The sequence below is a fragment of the Mastigoproctus giganteus genome, chromosome 7 (assembly GCF_048544385.1).
Source record: "Mastigoproctus giganteus isolate SK-2022 chromosome 7, ASM4854438v1, whole genome shotgun sequence".
NCBI classification, from domain to species: domain Eukaryota; kingdom Metazoa; phylum Arthropoda; class Arachnida; order Uropygi; family Thelyphonidae; genus Mastigoproctus; species Mastigoproctus giganteus.
The window spans coordinates 133,403,787-133,428,768 of record NC_143581.1 but is presented as its reverse complement, the minus strand read 5'-3'; the positions used below and the strand labels follow the sequence as shown (position 1 = coordinate 133,428,768).

The 24,982-nt window shown below is 39.6% G+C and overlaps 1 protein-coding gene across 3 annotated transcripts in view; it reads right to left on the bottom strand.

Annotated features, from left to right (window-relative positions):
* LOC150083209 (cilia- and flagella-associated protein 52) overlaps positions 1–24,982 on the bottom strand; it is a 494,791-nt gene that overhangs the window by 144,689 nt on the left and 325,120 nt on the right. For all 3 annotated transcript variants that reach the window (XM_090377911.1, XM_090377913.1, XM_090377912.1), the window contains one exon: positions 8,887–9,035. In XM_090377911.1, coding sequence (XP_090234037.1) covers positions 8,887–9,035 — 149 coding nt within the window. The remainder of the gene's footprint in view (positions 1–8,886; positions 9,036–24,982) is intronic.

Genomic DNA, 24,982 nt, shown 5'->3' with positions numbered 1-24,982 from the left:
ATGAAGAATCATGACTCAGACCAGAGCAGCAAAGCAAAAGGCTCAAGCTAATGGAAGTGCTGTGGCTCAGAGCAGAACTGAGGGGGGCAGTTGTCCTCTGACTGACAGCCTTATAAAATGCACTGTTTGCTTGACGTTTGCAGAGCAATCGGGTACGGGACATGATACTGCCAAGGGGGATGTCTTTGTGTATGCGCGATGCAAGGAGTGTATCGATATCAGGCAACGACTCGGCGTTCTTGTGGGCCTATATGAGAGCTTGAAGGACAGGGTGGATGCCCTCGAAGAAACTAAATTGAGGGGCCCATCAAGCTCTCAGCTGCCCACATCAACGCCAGAGCTTGCACTTGGGCATCGCGTGACACAGAGACAACCCCTAAGGCAGAATGCGCTGGTCCCGAAGGAACTAGTAGTTGTTGGTGACTCTATTGTCAGGGAAACGGGGAACATGCTTTGTAAAAAAGATAGGTGGAACAGGACCAGGGTATGTCTGCCAGGGGCAAAGGTTGATGACGTTGTAGAGCGAATATCATCTTTTAAGGGCACAAAAGGTGATATAGTTGTACACGTTGGCACTAATAATATTAAGAGTAGGAGACCGGCAGAATTACTTAACAAGTACAGGTCACTGTTGAACAAAAGCCGAGAATTAGGGTTGAATTTGAAAGTATCTGCAATTCTGCCCAGACACGATAGGAGGGAGTATATGATGAGAGCCTTGTCGATCAATTCGGCCCTGGAAAGATTGTGCAAGGCTCAAGGGGTAGAATTTTTTTCAGCCTGGACTGTACTTGTTAACAGGAGAGATTGCTTCTACAGGGATGGGATACACTTAAATAGAAAGGGTGCAAGAATATTTGGTGATGCTATCGAGGCAGTGTTAGGTGGGTTGGAAAACTGCTAGCTTGGGGGGGAGACAAAGACCAATAGATTGACAGTAGCCACTGGCAGAGGTGAAAGAGATTCTTGCACTGCTTCTATTAGAATGAGCAGAAGCCTGAAAAACAAGATGCATGGTATTTCAGAGACTGCTGGGAGCCATTGCGGTACAAGTAAACACACGGGTTGTGTTAGGGTAGCTAAGAATAGAAACAGGTGTAGGTATACTTGCGTGTACACCAATGCTAGGAGTTTGTAAATAAATTTGATGAATTTGAGGTATTGCTCAAAACATCGAAGGCAGATATTGTTGGGATATCAGAGACGTGGTGTCACACAGATATAAGGGATGCAGAACTGCAATTTGGGGAGTACAACGTCTACAGAAAGGATAGACAGGATAGGAAGGGGGGAGGGGTTATGCTATTAGTTAAGAAACACATAAAAACCAAGGAAGTGAAGCCAGTCGACATCACTGGACAGTGCAGTGTGGAGTCAGTTTGGTGTGACATAAACATTGGGAGATCAAAATTGAGAGTAGGAGTGTGCTATAGGCCTAATGACTCTGATGAGTATAATAAGGAACTGTACAGGGAAATAGAGTGGGCCAGTAAATCAGAGTGGGAGATTTTAATTTCCCAGATATTGACTGGAATTTGGGGGCTGGTTACTCACACACTAGCAGGGCTTTTGTGGATTTATTGGATGATTGTTTTCTACATCAGCATGTTCGGGAGGCAACTAGAGGGAGTAATACTCTTGATTTGATTATCAGCAGTGATTCTTCATGCATTAAGAATCTGCAGATAAATGAACCACTAGGTGGCAGTGATCACAGTGTGCTCAAGTGGGATTTACTCAAAGAGGTAACTACCATTAGGGGTAAAGGGAAGGGTTATTGCTTCCGTAAAGGCGACTACGATGGACTGAGACAGTATTTAAATTCTATACAGTGGGACCAACTGATGATGTTACCAACAGCAAATTCAAAATGGGAAGCATTCAAAGAACTTATCTTGGAAGCTACTAGGCTTTACATACCAACTAAGAAATATTGTTCAAGGTTTAGGCCAAAATGGATGTCAGATGAACTAATGAGGCATATGGCAGAGAAGAAAAATGCATGGGATACATACAAATTAACACATGACACAGAAGCCTATGATAGATACAAGTTGATATGCAACCAAGTTACAAAGGAGGTTAGGCAGGCGAAGGCAGATTACGAGAAATCCTTGGCAAGGGATGTAAAGAAAAACAGCAAAGAGTTCTTTACTTCTGTAAACTCTAGAAGGAAGGGGATGAATCAGATTGGTCCACTTGATATTGATGGGTCAAGTGTTGATGATCCTGCTCAGGTAGCTAACAAACTAAATGAATATTTTGCATCAACATTCACACATGAGGAGTTATTCAGCGAGGGGAATGCCAGAGGTGTATTCAACTCTAGCAGTAAGCTACAGAATCTTGAAATAACTGGGAGTAAAGTGGAGGAGAAACTGTTGAAGATAAACACAAGAAAGGCACCCGGGGTGGATGGGATCTATCCAGTTATATTAAAGGAGGCAGCAAAGGAAGTAAGCAAACCCTTAGCCATAATTATGAGAGCTTCCTTGGACTCAGGGGAGGTACCCATAGACTGGAAATGTGCAAATGTGACCCCAATTCACAAAGGAGGATCAAAGGCTGACATAAGTAATTATAGACCTGTGAGCTTAACTTCTGTTCCAGGAAAATTAATGGAGGCACTGGTTAAAGAAGCACTGCAGGATCATTTAGACAAGAGTTCAGTTATTGCTCAGACACAGCATGATTTTGTTAAGGGGAAGTCTTGCCTGACCAACTTGATTGGATACTATGATGCAGTCACAAAAGAACTGGATGCAGGGAATAACTTTGATATTATATACTTGGATCTTAGAAAGGCTTTTGATACTGTTGCACATGGAAGACTGCTACACAAATTGGAGCAGTGTGACATTGGAGGCAAATTGCTGCTATGGATAAAGGGGTGGTTGAGGGGGAGAAGACAGAGAGTGGTAATCAATGGACACTGCTCATCGTGGACTGATGTTATTAGTGGAGTCCCTCAGGGCTCAGTGTTGGGGCCATTATTGTTTTCTGTATTTATAAATGATATTGATGATGGTATATCGGGCTTAATGTCCAAGTTTGCAGACGATACAAAGGTTGGCAGGGTTGTCAAGGACACTACTGACACTATGCTGCTGCAACAGGATCTGGAAAGGTTGAGCAGATGGGCTGAGAGGTGGCAAATGAAGTTTAACATTGACAAATGTAAAGTACTACACATGGGAAACAGCAACCCCAGAGCAACGTATCAACTCTGTGGTACTACACTGACAGTGGTAGAGAATGAAAGGGACTTGGGGGTGGTTGTGCAGGCAGATATGAAGTTCTCTGAGCAGTGCAGACGGGCTGCAAGAGTAGCTCATGGAGTATTGTCAATGATATACAGCAATTTTTCCAGCAGGGATAAGGAGGTGATTATTCCATTGTATAAGGCGATGGTCAGGCCACACCTAGAGTACTGTATACAGGTCTGGAGGCCTCATTTCAAAAAGGATGTAGAGCTGCTGGAACGAGTACAGAGAAGGGCAACAAGGTTAGTGAATGGAACAAAGGGGTGCTCTTAAGAAGAAAGGCTTAAGTTTTGCAAATTACAGTGTCTGGAGACTAGGCACCAGCGAGGTGATCTGATAGAGGTGTATAAAGCCTTGAATGGTTTAAGCATGCTCAATGCTGATGGGATTCTTCCTCTAGCTCAGAAAAATCACCTGAGAGGGCATAAATTCAAATTGAGGAAAGACAGATGTAGGATAGACGTGCGGAAATTTGCCTTTAGCCAGCGGGTGGTTGGTTGGTTGGTGGAACAGACTTCCATCCCTTGTGGTGGAGGTTGATAGCCTAAATAAGTTTAAGGCTCAGCTGGACAGGTATTTTGAACGAACAGAGGGGTGAAGTGGAAGTGGGTTTTTTTTTTTTTTTTTTTGGCTGATGCTGCATAAGCTTGCTTTCTTGCATCAAATGCCTCTACTAATGCTAATGCTAATGAAAGGGGTGTAAGGAGTTGTCGTGCCAGACACGCTGTACACTACAATGAGACACTCCTAAGCAGAGCCAACGGCCCATGTGCTGGTAGTAGGATTATTCTGGATGGCATTCAACACACTTTCTTCCATGGCGGGAGTTCGCGTCGAACGTGGTCTGCCCGCACTACTCCTGTTACCTCTAAATGACCCATAATCGCACAAATTTTAATGCACATGCACAAACAAACGGTGGTCCGGTACATATCTGTCTGGGAAGCGTTCTCCATAAATTCGTTGAGCGGCTCATCCATTGCCCTCTGATAATCTGTACACTAGGTGCATGTCTGCCAGCTCACAGTTCATATATATCGATGCATGCTCTTTGTGCGGCGACTATTGCTTGAATGAGTAAACCAGATTTTTTCCCTCTCGCGAACTGATGAACAGCACCGTGTACCGACTTACGATGACGTTTCCGGTTATCGTTTCCTATGCGATTCACATTCCTTTAGATGTTACCTACCTCCCCTAAACGTTTGTACCAATGTTTTTGAGACATCCTGTATACAAGTGGTGTAATGAAAAATTTCCTATGTCCAACACGTGGTTATGTTAAATTGTTAAGGTGCTACTGTAGCTGAAAGAAGTTTGTCAACGCTGCATTTCATATAAAATCGAATGAAATTTGGAGGAATATTGTTTATAAATAATTTTTTATTTAATTTTTTAAGTGCTTATATTAATATGATAGGTTGCTAAAAATATGCATATCTAGTACATTTTGCCGAAATAACACTACTGTGGATTTTTCGCAAAATATTAGAATCCCAGTGACAGAGGAATGCAAGTTGGAATTTAAATGTATATCTTTTATCATATAGATTTACTGAGACTTATTTGTGTCTTTTTTGTAATTTCCAAATCTAAGATTAACATGCTGGTGTTTTCAGTGGTTTTCTTTCCCTGAGTTTACTCTGAAATATACCTTGAAACTCAGGGTTTATTTCAGGGGTATATTTCTTGTTGTATTTTGTCAAAATCACAGTTGAAAATGGCCAGGTCATGAAAAAATTAAACACAGTTAATCCTGCATCATTTTGTTTTTGGAACTATGATTCGAAGTAGTTAGTTATTTTGGTTTTTAGGAGCATTGGCAACTAAAGCCATATTGCTCCGGGAATGTGCGGTGGTCATTCCCTGACCTTTCCGCATCCTCCATATTTGATGGTCACGGGCTCGAACCCCGGTATAATCAAGAAGTGTGTGCTACGCACTGCTGCTCCTTCCCACCTGGCTACGGAGGCACCGATTCGAAGTAGTATAAAAATAAGCTTGCAATAGTGGAAGCAATTCTTGCGCCCACTGATAATAGTATTAGTATTAGTAACGGCCGCATGGTGCAAGAAAGCCTATGGCCTATGCTGCACTAGCCAAAAAAAAAAAAAATCCGAACAAAACAATGATAAAAAAATAAATAAAAATAAAATATATAACTAAATAATAATAATTAATAAAAAAAAAAAAAAAGGAAATTAAACCTATCATCCTATGTGCTTCCCTTACCCGAAAGTACTATCCAGATGACCTTTGAATTTCCCCAAACTGTAGGCCTCTACCACCCATGAAGGCAACTTATTCCAGTAATTTATAACTCGCTGGCTAAAATAAAACTTCCTGCAGTCCAATCTAAACATTTCCCCCCCATAACTTGAATTTATGTCCCCTAGTTCTAGTATCATTTATAATCTTGAAAATTTCGTCCTCATTCATTTTACTGATGCCACTCAGAGCCTTAAACACCTCAATCAAATCTCCTCTAAGGTGTCTAGTTTCCAAACACTGCAACCCACATATTCAAAGTCTTTCTTCATAAGGATGCCCTTTTACCGATCTCACCAGGCGAGTTACCCGTCTTTGCACCCTTTCAAGAAGCTCGATGTCTTTCTTTAGGTGCGGTCTCCATACTTGAACACAGAATTCCAAGTGTAGTCTAACATAATGGGATTATCACGTCCCTATCTCTACTTGCAAAAGTTCGATAGATCATCGATAGGACACCATGGGCCTTCCTTGCAACCTGTTTACAATGCTCAGAGAATTTCATGTCTAACCGTATCAAAACACCCAAGTCCCTTTCCTCCAGTACTGGGTTTAGTTGAACTCCACCAAGTGAATAAGTTTTTTTGGGATTACTGTTTCCCAGGTGTAATACCTTACACTTTGTTGGATTAAAGCATAGCTGCCATTTTTCTGATCATTCCTGAAGTCTATGTAGGTCTCTCTGAAGAAGCTCAGCTTGACAGTGATCATTAACTACTCTACCAATTTTAACATCATCTGCAAATTTAGACATCACGCCCTCTATCCCTTCATCAATGTCGTTTATGAAAATTAAAAACAACAGTGGTCCTAATACTGATTCTTGGGGAACCCCACTTCTTACATCAACCCAATCTGAGGAACAGCCATTTATCACAACCCTCTGCCTCCTGCCCTGAAGCCATCCTTCTATCCATCTAAGGATTTTCCCAGTGATTCCAACCTGTTCCAGCTTATAAAGTAACCGCTCATGTGGGACTGAGTCAAAAGCTTTGCTGAAATCTAAATAAACAATGTCGAAATTATTCCCTAAATCCAGCTCGAGAGTGACCCTTTCGAAATAGCAAACCAGATTTGTTAAACATGATTTTCCCTTTACAAAACCATGCTGAGTATCCTTGAGAATTTCAATTCGATCCAAATGATCCTAAATTCCACCCTTGATCATTGCCTCCATGATTTTCCCTACTACTGAAGTCAGACTGACAGGTCGATAATTTCCAACTTCACTTTTAGAGCCACCCTTATGTATGGGAGATACATTGGCACTTTTCCAATCCAAGGGAATCTCCCCAGAGTCTAGTGATGCTCGCATAATTAGCCTCAATGGTTCAATGCACTCGCTTGCCGCCTCCCTTAAGATTATAGGGTATATTCCATCAACTCCAGGAGCCTTACTGGTCTGTAGGCTCGAAAGGTTTTTTCATTAAATAATCTTGCGAAATTTCAATATCATTAATTACATATTTTTTAACTTCGCTCCCACAATTTCCCATTGCCACAAAAGGCAATGGGAAATTGTGGGACTGAAGTAATTGTTATGTAATTGTTAAAGAATTATCTATGTAATTGTTAAATAATTTGCATAAAGTGTTACAAATTTTAAAATCGATCCCTGTAATGTTTCCATATTCTATATATAGTACATCTAACATGTTTTAATCTAGAATGTGGGATTGAGGTAAATAGATTTTAAGAATCAAAGGTTTTTGCTTTGTAGATTTCACTGTTGGTGTTAATGTATTCGAGTACTGCTTTGTTACTATTTAAAATCCAGGAGCTTTCTAGAATATTATTAAGGATTGATACAAATTTTTTGCTTGGATTATAACAGCCACTATTTTAGTGTGTGTGTGTGTGTGTGTGTGTGTGTGCGCGTTGGTACATTAGCTGCTAAGGCTATAGTGCGCCTCACTATTTTAGTGAGATATGGGTTACCATATAAGAACAGCATTACAGAAAATCGGTTTAATCAACGTAAATCTAAATCTGGTTGGTTGCTTGTTGAATTTTATGATCATATATTGCTTTGCTTAGTGCTCAACGGAGTGTGGGTTCCATATGTTCTATATATTTGCCATATTTCCAAAACTGTCCCATTTGCTAGCTGCAATTTTGTTTTCCCAATTTCGTAAAAAAGCCTTCCTAGGCCTTTTCCCATCTCACCCCACAGTTCTTACAGTTCTTTACAGTTCCTGCACTGGTGTTTCACTGTACTGAAACTGTAACTTTTCACCATCCTGAACCCATAAATTCTAAAAATTCTTATACGACTATAAAGGCTAAAACAGTAATTTCTTCTGGCGCCTCCATAGCCAGGTGGGAAGGAGCAGCAGTGCATAGCACACGCTTCTTGATTAGACCGGGGTTCGAGCCCATCACCGCCAAATAAGGAGGATGCGGAAAGGTCAGGGTATGACCACCGCATATCCTGGAGCAATATGTCCTTAGTTGCTAATGCTCCTAAAAACCAAATAACTAACTAACAGTAATTTCTGTGTGTGTGTGTGTGTGTGCGTGCGTGCGTGCGTGCGTGTGTTGAATAGAATAGCAAGAAGGTGGAAACTCTCTGCCTCCTTCATTTTTTTTTCACTTTATATATATTTTGCCCCCTTTCCAAATAAATAACCAGACGATCTATTCAATATGCTATTTTATATGATAATAGTCATTCAGCTATAAAATGAACAGTATCAAACCATTGAAATAGTGTGATTTGTATTGGAGAAGTGGAGAAAACGTAACAAGCACAATAACTTTTGATGTATTGCCTAACCTTTTCACATGAATTCCAAGAAGGTTAAAAAAAATATGTTCTGACACATCCAAAAATTTTGAAGGATTACTAATTCAAGTATAGCATTCCTAAAATCAAATATTACAGCCACTAAGCTTGAAACAATGACTAATGCAAACTATATATATATATATATATATTTATTTTTATTTTTTTTTTTTTTCACAAAGCTGAAGGCAAAAATTGTAACACAGACAGTTGTGCCTTGTTTACTAGACCCTTTCCACACATAAATCTAAAAAAACATGACACTTTCAAGTCTGAGAATACCATGTCCCTTCCAAAGCTGAGATTTTGCTGTTATCAATCCAAAACTATTCAGTTAAGTTTGCAAGCATAATAAGGAAGGTAGGCAAGTTCCAACCACTAATCTTGAAACAATTAATGCAAAATTATCTTTATAATATAATTTATCACACAGAAGTAATAATTATTTAAATTCTATAATCGGGTAATTGTTTACAGCATATAAAAAATATGAAACTTCTGGCCTGTGTGGGCATATATGCATTCATAACATAAATAAAATGGGAAAAAGAAAGTAAGCTTAAAACATACCACTCACAATGCTTGTCCCATCATGCATAAAATCAACAGAGTTGCAGATCATATTGGGAACAGATATACGAAGCAGTTCCTGGAAAGTCTTGGTATTCCAGACTCGGATATGATGTGTTGAACAAGTAGCAAACAGCTCAGCACATGCACTAGAAAGGGAGAAACATTCATGCACACATAGGCAATCTCATAAGTCTGATCTCATGGGCAATATCTCTCTCTACTGTTTCTAGAATGTAAATACATATAACTGCTCAGCAAGAACAGGTGAAATTTGTTTCGTAATATTCTCTGGATATAATATATACACACAAAAGCATTTTGGTCACAAATGTCATGGCACCGCTTTATTAGTAAAGTTGCAGTGTTTGAAAGATTGTGAAAAATACAGCTGATAACTCTCATATCAACCATCCTCGCTCTTTCACTTTAAGAAATAATTCTGAAATGACTGTGTGGTGATTATAAGTGTAAGACCACTGAGGAAAATCTGTCAGAAGTGGGCTTAATGGTTCTTTTGCTGTAAGAGTTTTCAACTAAAACAAATTCCATGAATATAAGTGTATTCCAAAAACTTCAAGTGAAAAAAATAGAATTATTCTAATTATTCTAATAGTGGAAATTTATTTCAGTTAACAATAGCATTAGTAAAGGCACATGATGCAAGAAAGCAAGCTTATATAGCATCAGCCAAAAAAAAAAAAAAAAAATCCCTTCTAATTCCACCCATCCACTCGCTCCAAATGTTTGTCTAGTTCTGTCTTGAATCTATTTAAGCTACCAACTTCTACAACGGAAAAAAAATTGCTGGAACAAACTTCTACAATGGAAGTTTGTTCCAGCAATCAACCACACGCTGGTTAAAGGCAAACTGCCACACATCTATCCTACAACTGTCTTTCCCCAATTTGAATTAATGCCCTCTCAGGTGATTATTCTGAGCAAGAGGAAGAATCCCATCAGCATTGAGCATGCTCAAACCATTCAAGACTTTATACACCTCAATCAGATCACCTCGCAGGTGCCTAGTCTCAAGACACCGTAATTTGCAAAACTTAAGCCTTTCTTCATAAGAGCAACCCTTTGTTCCATTCACTAATCTTGTTGCCCTGCACTCGCTTCAGCAGCTCTACATCTTTCTTAAAATGGTCAGGCCAAGGTGTGGCCTGACCATTGCTTCATACAAGGGGATAATCATCTCCTTATCCCTACTAAAAAAATTCTGTATATCATTGACAAGACACCATTAGCTACCCTTGCAGACAGTCCGCACTACTTAGAAAACTTCATATCTGCCTGCACAATTACTCCCAGCTCCTTTTCATTCTCTACCACTGTCAGATAGTACCACACAGTTGATAAGTTACTCTGGGGTTACTGCTTCCCATATGCAGTACATTACATTAAATTTCAGTTGCCACCTCTCAGCCCATCTGCCCAACTTTTCTAGATCTGTTGCAGCAGCATACTGTCATTAGGGTCATTAACAACCCTGCCAACCTTCGTACCGTCAATATCATTAATAAATACAGAAAACAACAATGGACCCAACACTAAACCCTGAGAGACTTCATTAATAATATTAGTCCATGAAGAGCAGTGTCCATTGATTACCACTCTCTGTCTTCTCTCACTCAATCATCCCTTTATCCATAGCAGCAATTTGCTTCCAAGGTCACACTGCTCCAATTTGTGCAGCAGTCTTCCATGTGTAACAGTATCAAAAGCCTTTCTAAGATCCAAATAAATTACCGTATTTTCCGGCTTATAAGACGCTGTTTTTTTCGTGAAGAAATACTCAGAAAATCACCCTGCGTCTTATATGGTTAATGTCAGATTAGGCCTAAAGACTACCGGCAATGCATTTTCAATGACGCAGTGCCGGTAAACTGAGTTCTGAAAACTTCCCTTTGAAATTCACACCAATTTTACTTAAGATTTATCTGTTGAAATATATTTTTAACAATTATCAGTGGTTACAATCTACAGCAACAATACATACCAGTAATCTTTTTTTCGTGGAAAATTTGTTGAAATCTGCGTGATATGAATCTCACAATCAGACGTAAGTAAAAACTTGTTTCATTTTCCCACGTGTTTGCTTCCTCTATAATATGATCTCACGATTTTATGGTATTCCTCTATGATCTCGCACTTTTATGGTATGGCGGGCTAATTAGACTGGATCGGGATTTTTCAATTCCAACCATCTTTTACAAAGAGAAAGTGACACCCGTATTTGTCTTAGGGTGAGTAAAAATTTCTGTTACATTACTTCTGTCAGCTTCTTTGAATTGAATATGAATTGAATAAAAGCTCCATGTTGTAAGTCCATTTAATAAAAAAAATTTTAAAAATAAATGTAACTCCATTTAATTTATTTTTAATACCTACCCCCTGATTACGTCTTGTATCACGCCAGTCGCCATATTTGTTTACATCAGTTGTTAAAAGATCGCTTCTTAGTTTCACCATAAACAGTATCAAAGGATAATAGAAGGGTTATTATTTTTTCCAAAATATGTGGCCAAAACTAGGGTGCGTCTTGTATGCCCATGAGTCATAAGCCGGAAAATATGGTATATCAAAGTTATTCCCTGAATCCAGTTCCCTTGTGACCACATCATACACTGGTGTGCAAAACTTAAGGACCAACACTCTCTCTAAAGGTTACAACCACATCTATTTAACATGGTAAGGAAAATTAATTTATTCCTCATCAGAGACCATAATTAGTTAAATTAAACAGTCTGATAACTCTGACAATGCTGAAACCACAATTCTATACAATTGTGGTTTCAAAAATGTGATAAGTGTCAAGTTTTTGAAACCACAATTGTATAGAATTGCTAGCAGTAGAGTAATAGCAATCAATTAAGTACAACATACTTAGCGATGGCATGACTTAGCAGGTAGGGAAGAGTTAAATTTTTTCATAGTAGCTCACTGCTTATACTCAAACGTGCATATGTGCAGAGATGTTTCTAGCTAATGGTTAGCAATTTCTGTATACTAGATGTATCAGTGCAACAATTTTAATATTAAACTTAGCTTACCAGGAGACAAGATACAATTTTAAAAAGTGAAGAGATGCAGATACCCTGAAAGTAATAAAATCTTGAGAAGGGCAAATATTGGACAATACTACATCAAATGAATTTTTACAAATTATTCAATCCCAAGGAAGGAATCCCTGGTAATTAGCAAGTTCTGATGACTTAAATTTCAAATGAAGTAATTTTAAAGATGGGATGGGATGGGATGGGAATTTTTAAAGATGGGAATTAGGCTTTATTACAGAAATTTTTCAGGAAAAATTTCTGTAATAAAGCCTAATGGAACAGAATCAGAGTACATTCTACCTAATTCAAAAATTTACAATACTACTAAACAGTTACCAGTTCTTAAGAATGCATGCACCCTAATGATTTAAAGCTTAAACAAATATGGTCACAAAATGTATGGTCTTGCTATAAAAATCTTGCAAGACAGATCAAAATGATACTTTGTCTGCAATTCTGCCTAGACTTAACAGGATGGATAATATGATAGTAGTCCTGCCAATTAATTTTGGATGTAATGAACTTAAAATGTCAAAGGGTTAAGAGCCTGCTTTAGTTGATAAAAGAACTCTGTTTAGTAAAAATCAACCAATTTGAACAGTGGTGATACACCAGTCTTTCCTAATATCATACTGGAGGCTTTAAGGGTTCTTATAAACTGCTAATTGGGATGAAGGATGTCATTCAAAAAGAAAGGTTTGGTGGAATAGACCAACGTTGCTCTTCTCTGAAAAGTCCCTTTCAAATGTAGTAACTTGTAAAGTAGCAATGGTAGCACGGAGCATGTCAGAACTTCATAAATATTAACGTTTTAAAAGATGAAACAAAATTTAGGACTATGGTACTATATGAAATTACTGCACAATTATTTAGAAAATGCTACAACTAATCAAATATCTATTTGAGAAAATTCCTGAGAAAATTTTTCCAAAGAGCACATCTAAACTACATGATCTGGTTATCAGCATTCATATGGTAATTCAACTACATGATCTGGTGATCAGCATTCATAAGGTAATTCAATGATTCTCATGTATTTATACTTACTGTAGAAAGGGAAACTTAGAGACCATTTAGCCCCACTCTTAGCCATGGATTTCTTGCAATCTACTAAGACAGAGGAAAAGACGTTCGTGACTAAGAGTGCAAAGAAAAGTGACAAATGACATAACCCTTGATAATCCTATGTAGGTTTAAAATGTACAGACAAAGAGATACAATTTTATTTGGGGTTTACTGGTACATCAGCTACTGAGACTACAATGCACCAAAACCAAGTTGTAAAAACATAAAAGAATAATGATAAAGACAAACTGTCAGTGGCCAAAAAAAAAAAGGATCCACTAGGTCCAAACTGGATTTATAATTAATATTAAAAGTAATTTTTAGATGAGTTTAAGAAGGTTCAATAATCTTAAATGTTGAATACAGAAAAACAGCTGACACATGGTCACTGTTGGACAATATTTGACTAAATGTATAGGGCTCAGTCACAGAACTAAAATAACTAAAAGATAAAAAGGCTTCATGTCTAAACGTGGACATTCAGTTAAAATATGTCTAATGGTGTCACAATTCTCACACACAGGAGAGTCATCAGAGCTCAGCAAAAAAGAATGTGGAACCATAGAGAGGAATCACTTCCAATCTATGGTTCCTGTGCAGACTTAACTGCCATTTTTGGATTACAGGCTTAATCTGATACAACTTATTATTATTATTATCATTATTATTAGCCATAGGATGCAAGGAAGCCTGAGGCTTATGCTGCACCAGCCAAAAAAAAATTCTTGAGTAACTTGTTTGTAACCTATTCATGCCATGATTGTTGCCTTTGAGAATGGCTTGGGACCCAGCAGATGCAGATGTTGAATGTAGATTCACAGAAAGAACATAACTTTTGCCGAACCCTAGAGAGGGCTGTATGAGGATTATTTCTCATCATCAATAAAGCCTGTAATGCAATGCACTTAAAGAAACTGTCTACCACCACAGACCTCTGATAATTATTAGTTTTAATGTCATCCAAGACTCGCTGTATAGCATACAACTCTGTAGTGCACATAATGCACCCATAGGGAATCTTCTAATATAATGTACTATCTGCGAAGACTGCAGTGGGATCCACTGCAGTTAGATTCTGATTTTGCACCATCAATGAAGCCATGCAGAAAATCAGAGTAAAATTAATGATGGGCAGCATCAAGTTATAGGTAGGCAGACAGAGATGGTGAAGTAATGGCCTTTCCCCTGTTATTAATGGAGAAATTACATAGTGGAAAGTGAGCATGACAGGGTGGAAGGGGTTGCCTTGGTGACTGGAAAACACTGTCTACCATGATATTAAGCTCTCTAAGCAGCATTTGGACAGAAGCAGTTCAACTGCCGTGATGTGTAAACTTTGGAAAGGAGATTTTCTAAATACTCCACTAGAAATGTGGATGGCTTGATGGAGAACTTGATGGAGGTCTAGACAACGAAGTTGTACATTATTTCTAGCAGATGCATACCACTGGGAGCCAGACCCATAATCTAATTTAGATCGGACACGTGCATATTAGAGGCATAGTAAAGTGCACAGATCTGCTCCCCAGTAATAGACAAAATGACATGTAGGAGGTTCATATAACTTCACGTACTTTGTCCATAACTGGAGGATTTGTTTCAGGAATGTCAACTTCCTGTTGAATATAAGCCCCAAGAATTTTGTTTCAGGAACTACTGAAATGGTGCTGTCTGAGCTTTAGTTCTAGTTCAGGATGAAGGTTCCATTTGCGACAAAAGTGTATGCAAGAGGTCTACTAAGACAAAAACCTAAAGCCAATAGACATTGCCCAGGTGGTGAGATGGTCAATAGCTTGCTAAAATTGTCTTTCAATGACTCTCAGATTACATGACTGAAAGTATACTACTGAAATTATTAACAAAGAGAGAGAGCACTTTTCACAGATGGAGAAGTTGTTCAGTAACTTAACTTTGGCAGCAAAAAGCACAACACTCAGAACCCTTGGGGAACTCCCTCCTCTTGTCAAGAGAGTCAAGCCAGAGAGAGTGGACCCCCACAAACTTGGAATGAGCAGTTTGACAAAATTATTTTTAATAAAAACTACCAGATGATTCCTAAGTCTGTGGTTATAGTTGTGTTTTAAAATTCCAAAATCTGCAAGGTGTGTTATGTTTTTTTTCATATCAAAGAAGACCAACATCTGGTGCTTATGTTTGAGGAAAGCATCTCTCGAATAGATGTTTCCAGTCTAATTAAATGGTCGAGCATTAACCTGTTTCTTTGGAAGCCACATTGTATTATAGATAGGGATCATTTGCTTTTAAAAACCATATGAGGCAGACAAGCATCTTTTGACCATCTTTTCCAGGATCTTGCATAAGCAACATGTCATAGTAAGCAGGCAGTCATTGTTCAGAATTTTTGGATCTATTTCTGGCTTGGGGAAGGCAAACACGATTGCCGAATGATAGGAATCCAGAAACTGCCCTTCAAGACAGTTGATGCTGTACAGACATAGCAGCCAATCCATAGATTCAGATGAAAGATGTTTAATTATCTCATAATGGATGTCATTTGGCACAACAACAACATTTACCTGGGATATAGATAGTGCCGATTTCATACCATTCTGTGAAAGATTAGTTGTAAGCCTCTTGTAAGCCTTATTTTAAGATAAACTCAAATGCTGTTTTACAACTTTTTGTTTGAGGGCCAGAGACTTAGTGAGGGGGAGAAGTTTTTGCAGATACTTAAGCAAATGTCTACCTAGGGTAGACATTTGCTTAAGTATTGCTTAAGAATTGATCGCTTAAGTATTGCTTAAGATTTGCTTAAGAATTGAGTGTTCACAATTGCAGCTGGATCTGAAATTGCACATCCGTTATGCTCTAGGATCGGTGAAGGGTGCAATGTGTATTTTCCCTTCATTTTCCAGACTTTGTCTCAGAAGTGATTAGGAGTCACTGCGTGGGTGAGGGAAGACATAACATGGATCTAAGATTTCTTCTGACACTGATGTCTAACATAACATGCTTTGTTGTATGCATGTTTGAAGGCTACTGGATTACCTCTGGTGGGATAACGACAAAACATCCTGCATGCCTTGTTTAGAGCATTTCTTGCTGCTGTGCAGTCTACCATGGTTTTGGAAATGGTGGAAACTAAGTTTACATCTTCGGAATTGCAACTGCCACCACTTGACCAACACTTTCCATGATATACTTAACTGCATCACTAATTGGCCCTTTGCTTATTATGGTGGTATTAAACATTGCCAAATGTTAAAGGCATTCCATTCAGCATGAGAAATCATCACCTCCTTGCAAAGCAGCATTGTCTCTCATTGCAAAGAGTGGATATCATGGGAAAGTTGTCACTTATAAAGATTGTCTTCAACTTCCAATGAACACACAGAAGAAGCAGGGGCATATATATATATATATATATATATATATATATAGAGAGAGAGAGAGAGAGAGAGAGAGATTAATTGCAATAAATGTAAGTGTAGGCATGTGGAAGAAGGTACTAGAACCCACATTTCGAAAGACCAGGTCAGTGTTTTTGAGCATATGCTCTATAATACAACCCTTCCACTAATGACAGCATTACCCCCAGAGTACCATATCCACTGAAATCCCCTAATGAATGAAAAAGGGAAAGCAATTGCTTAATAAGATCATCAAGATCTGCCTGAGGAATGTCACTTCCTAGTGGCAAAAGGAGCAAATAACCATGCCACTTAACTTACCACCGGTTGTTTGTGTGTGTGTGTGTGTGTGTGTGTGTGTGTGTGTGTGTGTGTGTGTGTGTGTGTGTGTGTGTGTAGAGTATTAATATCTAGCAGTACCAGGGGTTTCCCCCCCATTGCTTTCATTGTTGGTGTACCAGTTCACTGGGAAGGCCAGAGATTTAAAAGTGTGAAGATTTTGTATATGTGTAGTGTTGTGTATCATTGTTCATTTGGCAATTTAGCCACTGGACCCCTACTGAGGCCTGCCCACACTTGGCCATGTGGAGGCAAACCAGGTACCCAGTAGTTTGAAGATTTTAATCTGGCATGCCCTGCCACCTAGTTTCCTGAGATTTCAGTTACTAGGGCCTTAAAAAAAAAAAAAAAAAAACTCGGTTAATGGTGAGTGCTGGAATTAGAAAAGCCAAATGAGATTTATGTGGTTTAATTTGGACGAAATTAAGTTTCTGCAGTTTGTGTAGGGTATACACTGGCATATTAGGCAGAGTTTTGGGAAGATAGAAGTATGGGGATGATAAAGGTGACCCCAGAATGTAGGTGTGTGTGTGTGTGTGTGTGTGTGTGTGTGTGTGTGTGTGTGTGTGTGTGTGTGTGTGTGTGTGTGTGTGTGTGTGTGTGTGTGTGTGTGTTTAATAATATCATCATCATCTGCCATCATTCTGCCATTCCACGGGTCAACATATGAAGCCTTGCCACCATCCCTTGTCCGCATACTTCTCTACATATTGATTTCACTCCAGTATCATCCTCTCTCTTAATGACATCAGTCTTTATCATGTCCTGCCACCTCATTCTTTGTCTGCCCCTTGGTCTTTTGTCCCTCAATAGTAAATCAAATATTCTTCTTGACAAACACCTCTCATTCATCCTCTTGACAGACCTCTTGAAATGGTTTGAACCTCTTGAGGTTCAAACCATTTCAAAAGGGACCTTTCGATTCTATTCTGGAGTTTTTCAACTTGAATTCTCTCCCTAATCACATCATTCCTTATTTTGTCACATCTTGTCTTTCTGGCTATGCTCCTCACAAATCTCATTTCTGCCCCCTTAATTCTGCTTTCATCCATTTTCCTCATAGTCCAAGTTTCAGATGCATATGTTAGAATTGGTACATAATAGGTCTGATATATAACCTTCTTACACTTAGCATTAGCATTAGCATTAGCATTAGTAGAGGCATTTGATGCAAGAAAGCAAGCTTATGCAGCATCAGCCAAAAAAAAAAAAAAAAAAAAAAAAAAAGTAACATAAATAAATAAAAATAACCACTTCCACTTCACCCCTCTGTTCGTTCGAAATACCTGTCCAGCTGAGCCTTAAACTTATTTAGGCTATCAACTTCCACGACAAGGGATGGAAGTCTGTTCCACCCACCAACCACCCGCTGGCTAAAGGCAAATTTCCGCACATCTATCCTACATCTGTCTTTCCTCAATTTGAATTTATGCCCTCTCAGGTGATTTTTCTGAGCTAGAGGAAGAATCCCATCAGCATTGAGCATGCTCAAACCATTCAAGGCTTTGTACACCTCTATCAGATCACCCCGCTGGTACCTAGTTTCCAGACACTGTAATTTGCAAAACTTAAGCCTTTCTTCGTAAGAGAACCCCTTTGTCCCATTCACCAATCTAGTTGCCCTTCTCTGTACTCGTTCCAGCAGCTCTACATCCTTCCTGAAATGAGGCCTCCAGGCCTGTATACAGTACTCTAGGTGTGGCCTGACCATTGCCTTATACAAGGGAATAATCACCTCCTTATCCCTGCTAGAAAAATTCCTATATATCATTGACAATACACCATGAGCTACTCTTGCAGCTCGTCTGCACTGCTCAGAGAACTTCATATCTGCCTGCACCACCACCCCCAGGTCCCTTTCATTCTCTACCACTGTCAGTGTAGTACCACAGAGTTGATACGTTGCTCTGGGGTTGCTGTTTCCCATATGTAGTACTTTACATTTGTCAATGTTAAACTTCATTTGCCACCTCGAAGCCCATCTGCTCAACCTTTCCAAATCCTGTTGCAGCAGCATAGTGTCAGTAGTGTCCTTGACAACCCTGCCAACCTTCGTATCGTCTGCAAACTTGGACATTAAGCCTGATATACCATCATCAATATCATTTTTAAATACAGAAAACAATAAAGGCCCCAATACTGAACCCTGAGGGACTCCACTAATAACATTAGTCCACTTCAGTGGTATGTTCCTGTTACAGATCAGATCTCTTGTCTGCCTATAGAAATTCAGGCCCACTATTTGTCTACCACTCCAGTCTTTGTAATGATGCTTCCTAGATACTTGAAGTTGTTAACCTATTTTAGCTCTTTCCCTACCATTTTAATGTATCTGTGATGCTTGCCACTCCTCTTTAGAACCATCACTTCACTCTTCTCCTGACTGAAAACCAGTCAAATTCATTGGCCACAAAAAAAACAAAAGGGTAAACTGCAGCCATCATCAACCCACTGCAAAATGGAAGATTCCTCAACAATTCATGTTGAGGAAAATGGACCATAATCTGCCAAGGTGCCCCAGTACGGGTTGGTAGATTGACGGTATTTAGTAGTTAGGGGCTTGAACCCCGATCTACTCAAAGAGCGTGTGCTATTGCAGTCCCACTTCTGAAAACTCGGCCGTCACTGGCCATACTAGCCCACATATCAACTTGTCATTGCATTTGTTCCCTGCTCTCTCCCTCCCCATATGCAGAGGTAGTAGTAGTAGTAGTGGCATGTGATGCAAGAAAGCAAGTGTATGAGCTTTTGCAGCATCAGCCAAAAAAAAAAAAAAAATCACACCATTCCCTCCAAATGCCTGTCCAGTTCCTCCTTAAATTTATTCAACCTATCAACTTCCACAACGACAGATGGAAGTTTGTTCCAGCAATTAACCACACGCTGGCTAAAGGCAACTTTCCGCAGATCTATTCTACATCTGTCTTTTCTTAATTTGAATTTATGTCTCCTTAGGTTTGTAATCTGAACAAGTGGAAGGATCCCATCAGAATTCAGTGTGCTCAACCCATTCAAGGCCTTATACACCTCAATCAGATCACCGCGCAGGTGCCTAGTCTCTAGCCACTGCAATTTGCAGAACTTAAGCCTCTCTTGGTAAGAGGATCCCTTCATTCCCCTCAACAATCTTGTTGCCCTTCTCTGTACATGCTCAAGTAAATCTACATCCTTCCTAAAATGAGGCCTCCGGACCTGTACGCAGCACTCAAGGCCTGGCCTGACCATTGCCTTATACAGAAGGACAATCACCTCCTTCTCCCTGCTAGAAAAATTCCTATATACCATTGACAAAACCCCATCACCTGCCCTGGCAGTCTGTCTGCATTGCTCAGAAAACTTCATATCTGACTGCACAATTACTCCCAGGTCTTTTTCATTTTCTACCACCTTAAGTGTAGTACCACACAGTCGGTACGTTTCTCTGGGGTTACTTCTAACCATATGCAGTACTTTGCATTTCTCAAGGTTAAACTTCAGTTGCCACTTCTTAGCCCATCTGTCCAAATTATCTAGATCCTGTTGCAGTAGCACACTGCCATTACTGTCATTAACAACTCTGCCAACCTTTGTATCATCTGCAAATGTTGACATTAAGCCTGATATACCTTCATCAATATCATTAATGGATATACAAAACAACAGTGGACCCAACACTGAACCCTGTGGGACTCCACTAATAACATTAGTCCACAAAGAGCAGCATCCATTGATTATCACCCTCTGTCTTCTCCCACTTAACCATCCTTTTATCCATTGTAGCAACTTACCCTTAATACCATTCTGCTCCAATTTGTACAATAGTCTTCCATGTGCAACAGTGTCAAAAGCTTTCCTGAAATCAAAATATATGATATCAAAATTATTTTTTGCATCCAATTCCTTTGTAACCACATCATAATATCCTATCAAATTTGTCAGACAAGAGTTTCCCTTAACAAATCCATGCTGTGTCTGAATTATTGCTGCAGTCTTGTTTAGATGATCCTGCAATGCATCTTTAACCAGTGACTCCATTATTTTACCCGGAACAGAAGTTAAACTAACTGGTCTGTAATTACTCGTGTCACCCTTTGATTCCCCTTTGTGAATTGGGAATACATTTGCACATCTCCAGTCCGTGGGAATCTCCCCTGAGTCCAATGATGCTCTCATAATTATGGCTAAGGGTTTGCTTAGTTGCTTTGCCGTCTCCTTTAATATAACTGGATAGATCCCATCCACCCCAGGTGCCTTTCTTATTTTTAACTTCAATAATTTCTCCTCCACTTTGCTCTCAGTTATTACAAAATCATTAAGTATCCTGCTACAATTTGATAACCTTCTGCCATATTCAAACCTTAATAATTCCTCATGTATGAATGTAGATGCAAAATACTCATTCAGTTTGTTTGCTATCTGAGCAGGATCATCAACAGTCGAACCATCAATGTCAAGTGGACCAATCAGATTCATCCCCTTCCTTTTAGAGTTTATATAAGTAAAGAAATCCTTGCTGTTTTTCTTAGCATCTTTTGCCAAGGATTTCTCGTAATCTGCCTTCGCCTGCCTAACCTCATCTGATGGCTTTCATCTTGTCTTGTTAAAGTTGTTCCGCCACTCTACACTGCACATCATTCGTGACAGCTATGAACAGTTGTGGTGATAGGATGCCTTCCCGCCTCAAACCTAATGTTATTTCAAAGTTCTCCATCAATCCCATCAGTATTCTTACTTTGCTCACCGTATTGCTTTACATATTCTCAATTCTCTCCACAAGATGTTCCTCTATCCCCAAGTTTCTCAAAACCTCCTACACTTTTCCTCTCTTTATGGCATCAAACGCTTTCTTTATGTCCAAAAATGCCATCCATGATTCTTTATCATGTTCATAACAATTTTCCATCAGTTGCCTGAGGCAGAAAATTAGATCCACCGACCATCTGCCAGGCCTAAAGCCATACTGTTACTCTATCTTCCACTCTAACACACTCTCATACAGCTTATTCACATGTGATGTCAGTGTGACATGTGACAGTGTGATGATCAACCCCTCTTACCAGTCCTTCAGCACCAGTCTCTTATCCCGGATCTTGATGAACAGTCTCTATGTCCACGCCATCCCTACGTCACCTGTACCCTTCAGCATCTCTCCGTTTATTTCATCGATACCAGCAGACTTTCCTTTCTTGATTATTTCCATGCCTGTACTACATCATGCTCTGCTCCCACCTCTGTCCAAACCAGATGGTTCTGTTGTCACTTCAGCCAAGGATAAAGCTGACCCGCTAGCATCCCATTTTACTTCCAACTGATGTATTAATGATCTTGGTAAAACGCCACCCACCATTCCCAACACACTCCATTCAATGCCTCCTGTGGTCTTCCGTCAAGGATGTCAGAAGGATTTTGACAAATCTTGATGCTAAGAAAGCTCCAGGTCCCAATGGTATTTCTCCACTTGTTCTCAAAACCTGTGCTCCTGAACTTACTCCTATTCTTTGCCGCCTTTTTTCACTTACTTATTCCAAAGGTGTTTTTCCTTCTGCTTGGAAATTTGCCCATATCCAGCCAGTTCTTCAAAAGGGTGACAAATCCCTCCCATCCAATTATTGTTCCATTTCAATTACTTCTACTCTTTCTAAGTAATGGAGAAATCAATTAACCGCCAACTCTTAAACTACCTAGAAACCTTCCGTCTGATCAATGATCGCCAGTATGGATTCTGTCAGTGTCGATCCACTGGTGATATCCTGGCTTATGTTACCCATTTATGAACCAACTCAATGAAAAGGTTCAGTGAAACACAAGTAGTTGCTCTTGTCATCTCAAAGGCTTCCACCTTACGGTTTGCCAACTGTTTTTAGTAATTGGTTATCGAGTTTTCTCTCTGATCGCTCAATGAGGGTAATGGTAGATGGCTCTCTGTCTTCTAACTTTAACACTAATGCCGGTGTCCCCCAAGGTTCAGTTCTTTCCCCCACTCTTTTCCTCTTGTATATTAATGACCTTCTTCCATTGACTGGAAATCCTATCCATAGTTTTACCGATGATAGCACATTGCATTCCACTTTCCATTTTGAGAAACCTTGCCCTGCTCAATCAGCTTCAACTTCTCGAAAATCTACTAACAATTCCTTAAATGCTGATCTTCAGGTAATTCTCCAGTGGGGCAAAGACAATTTAGTTGATTTCAACCCTTCTAAATCTCAGTCTTGTCTAATATCTCGCAAAATGGATTCTTCTGTTCCTATGCTTATCTTTAGTGACACTCCGATTTCTAGGCAAAATGATATATCTCTTTTGGGGATTACCCTGACTTCTAATCTCTCTCTTGGCACAAGTACATTACAAATACTGCTTCCTCTGCATCAAAAAACTTGGTTTTCTCTTTCGCTCTCGGCGTTACTTTTCTTCCAAAGAGCTGCTCACTCTGTATAAATCGCAAATCCGCCCTGCCATGGAATATTGTTCCCACGTCTGGGGTGGTGCCCCCAAAACCTCTCTCAGGCTTCTTGATTCCATTCAGAAGAGGGCAGTTAGGTTAATTAATGATTCATCTCTAACAGTCTCTCCACTCGCTGTCTCATAGATGCAGTTTCTGCTGCATGCCTTTTCTACAGATACTTCCACAGGCACTGTTCTTCTGAATTGGCTTCTATAATTCCTGCTCTCTCTCTTTCAAAACAGTCCAAACACATGCCGCCACCAGTCAACATCCATTTACTGTCCAACTTCAAACTCACAGAACCAACTTTTCATCTTCCTCATTTATTCATTTAACTGCCGTTTTCCGGAAAAACCTTCCTTCATACGTATTTCCTGAAAATTACAGTCTACAGAAGTTCAAGTCCAAGGTCAACAAATATCTTTTTTCGTCTTCTCAACCTCCAACCCAAGCACGGTACTAAGAACTATAGGTTCTAATACCTCCCGTGTTTGGGGTTTACATAAAAAAAACAAAAAAAAAGCCATATCACATGGTTTGGTCTGAGACAATCGTAGGGTAATCTCCAGTGCTGCGGTCTCCTGCTCTGATTAAACGACATGTTGACCCAATTAAGCAAAGTAAACCCTGGCTGTTTTATCAACTGGTTTCTGTTTTTTAAAATTTTCTCCAAATAAATGACTGCCCCGATTAACCGGTGGCCCAAATAACCGGGATTCACTGTATATAATAAAAATTTACCATACTTGTAGTTTGCACTTATAATATGACACTTTCTTGATCACATAATGGTATTTTTGCCCTAGCTTCTCATGTATTATCCTAGTGACCGCGCCATGTCTATAAGTGTACTCTGGGTGATCACTCTGCATCCAATGGAAATCTGGTGGATTGTTTCTGGAGCCAGGTGGCATTGTCGACATGTGTCATCCATCACTCCGGGATTTTTGCGATATAGTTCCTGGTGTCGATTACTTAGTCTTGGATGCATGAATCCTTCATTATTATTAATCTCATTTAATCCATATAGTGCAAGGAAGCCTGAGGCTTATGCTGCACCACCAAAAAAAAAAAATTTTTCTGAATTACCCTGAGAGAGAGAGATTTTAGAAGGGAATCACCAAGAAAAGAAGAATGATGACATCCAGCTCAGGACCCTGGGTGTGCCAAGCCCATACTCACCAGATGTAATCCCTGGGGGTTCTCAGGGAAGAGCTTCCCATTCATCAACCATGCGTTGGAAGTCATCTTATCTATGTAGTCTTGATGGCTGTCATTGTAGTGTCATCCATGGAGTGCCTTCTTTGCCCACCTTCCTGTCTTTGTTTCTTCTGTCCGTGTGAGTGGGATCTCTTTGTTAAGGTTGTTGTTGTTATTTGGTTTTTAGGAGCATTAGCAACTAAGGCCATATTGCTCCGGGGATATGTGGTGGTCATTCTCTGACCTTTCCGCATCCTCCGTATTCGGTGATCTCGGGCTCGAACCCCAGTCCAATCAAGAAGCCTGTGCTACGCACCTGCTCCTGCCCACCTGGCTATGGAGGCACCCTTTGTTAAGGTGTGTGATGTGCAGTTTGTCTATCTTACTTTTGCTTGGTTGAGTGGTGCTGTTTTTCTAGGAGTAATTGCACAGATTCTCAATTGCCTTCTTTTCTTATTGAATGATGTTAGTCAGTTCCCCTCCCCCTTTCCAGGCTATGGTCAGTCTCTAGACGGTCAACTTTGGGTACTCTTTGTCATCATTTTCCTGGTTGATCAAATAATCTGCTCCAGCCCAGTGTTGGTCCAATCTATGATCCCAAAGGAGTATATTAGTATTCGGTGTTTATGGCTGTG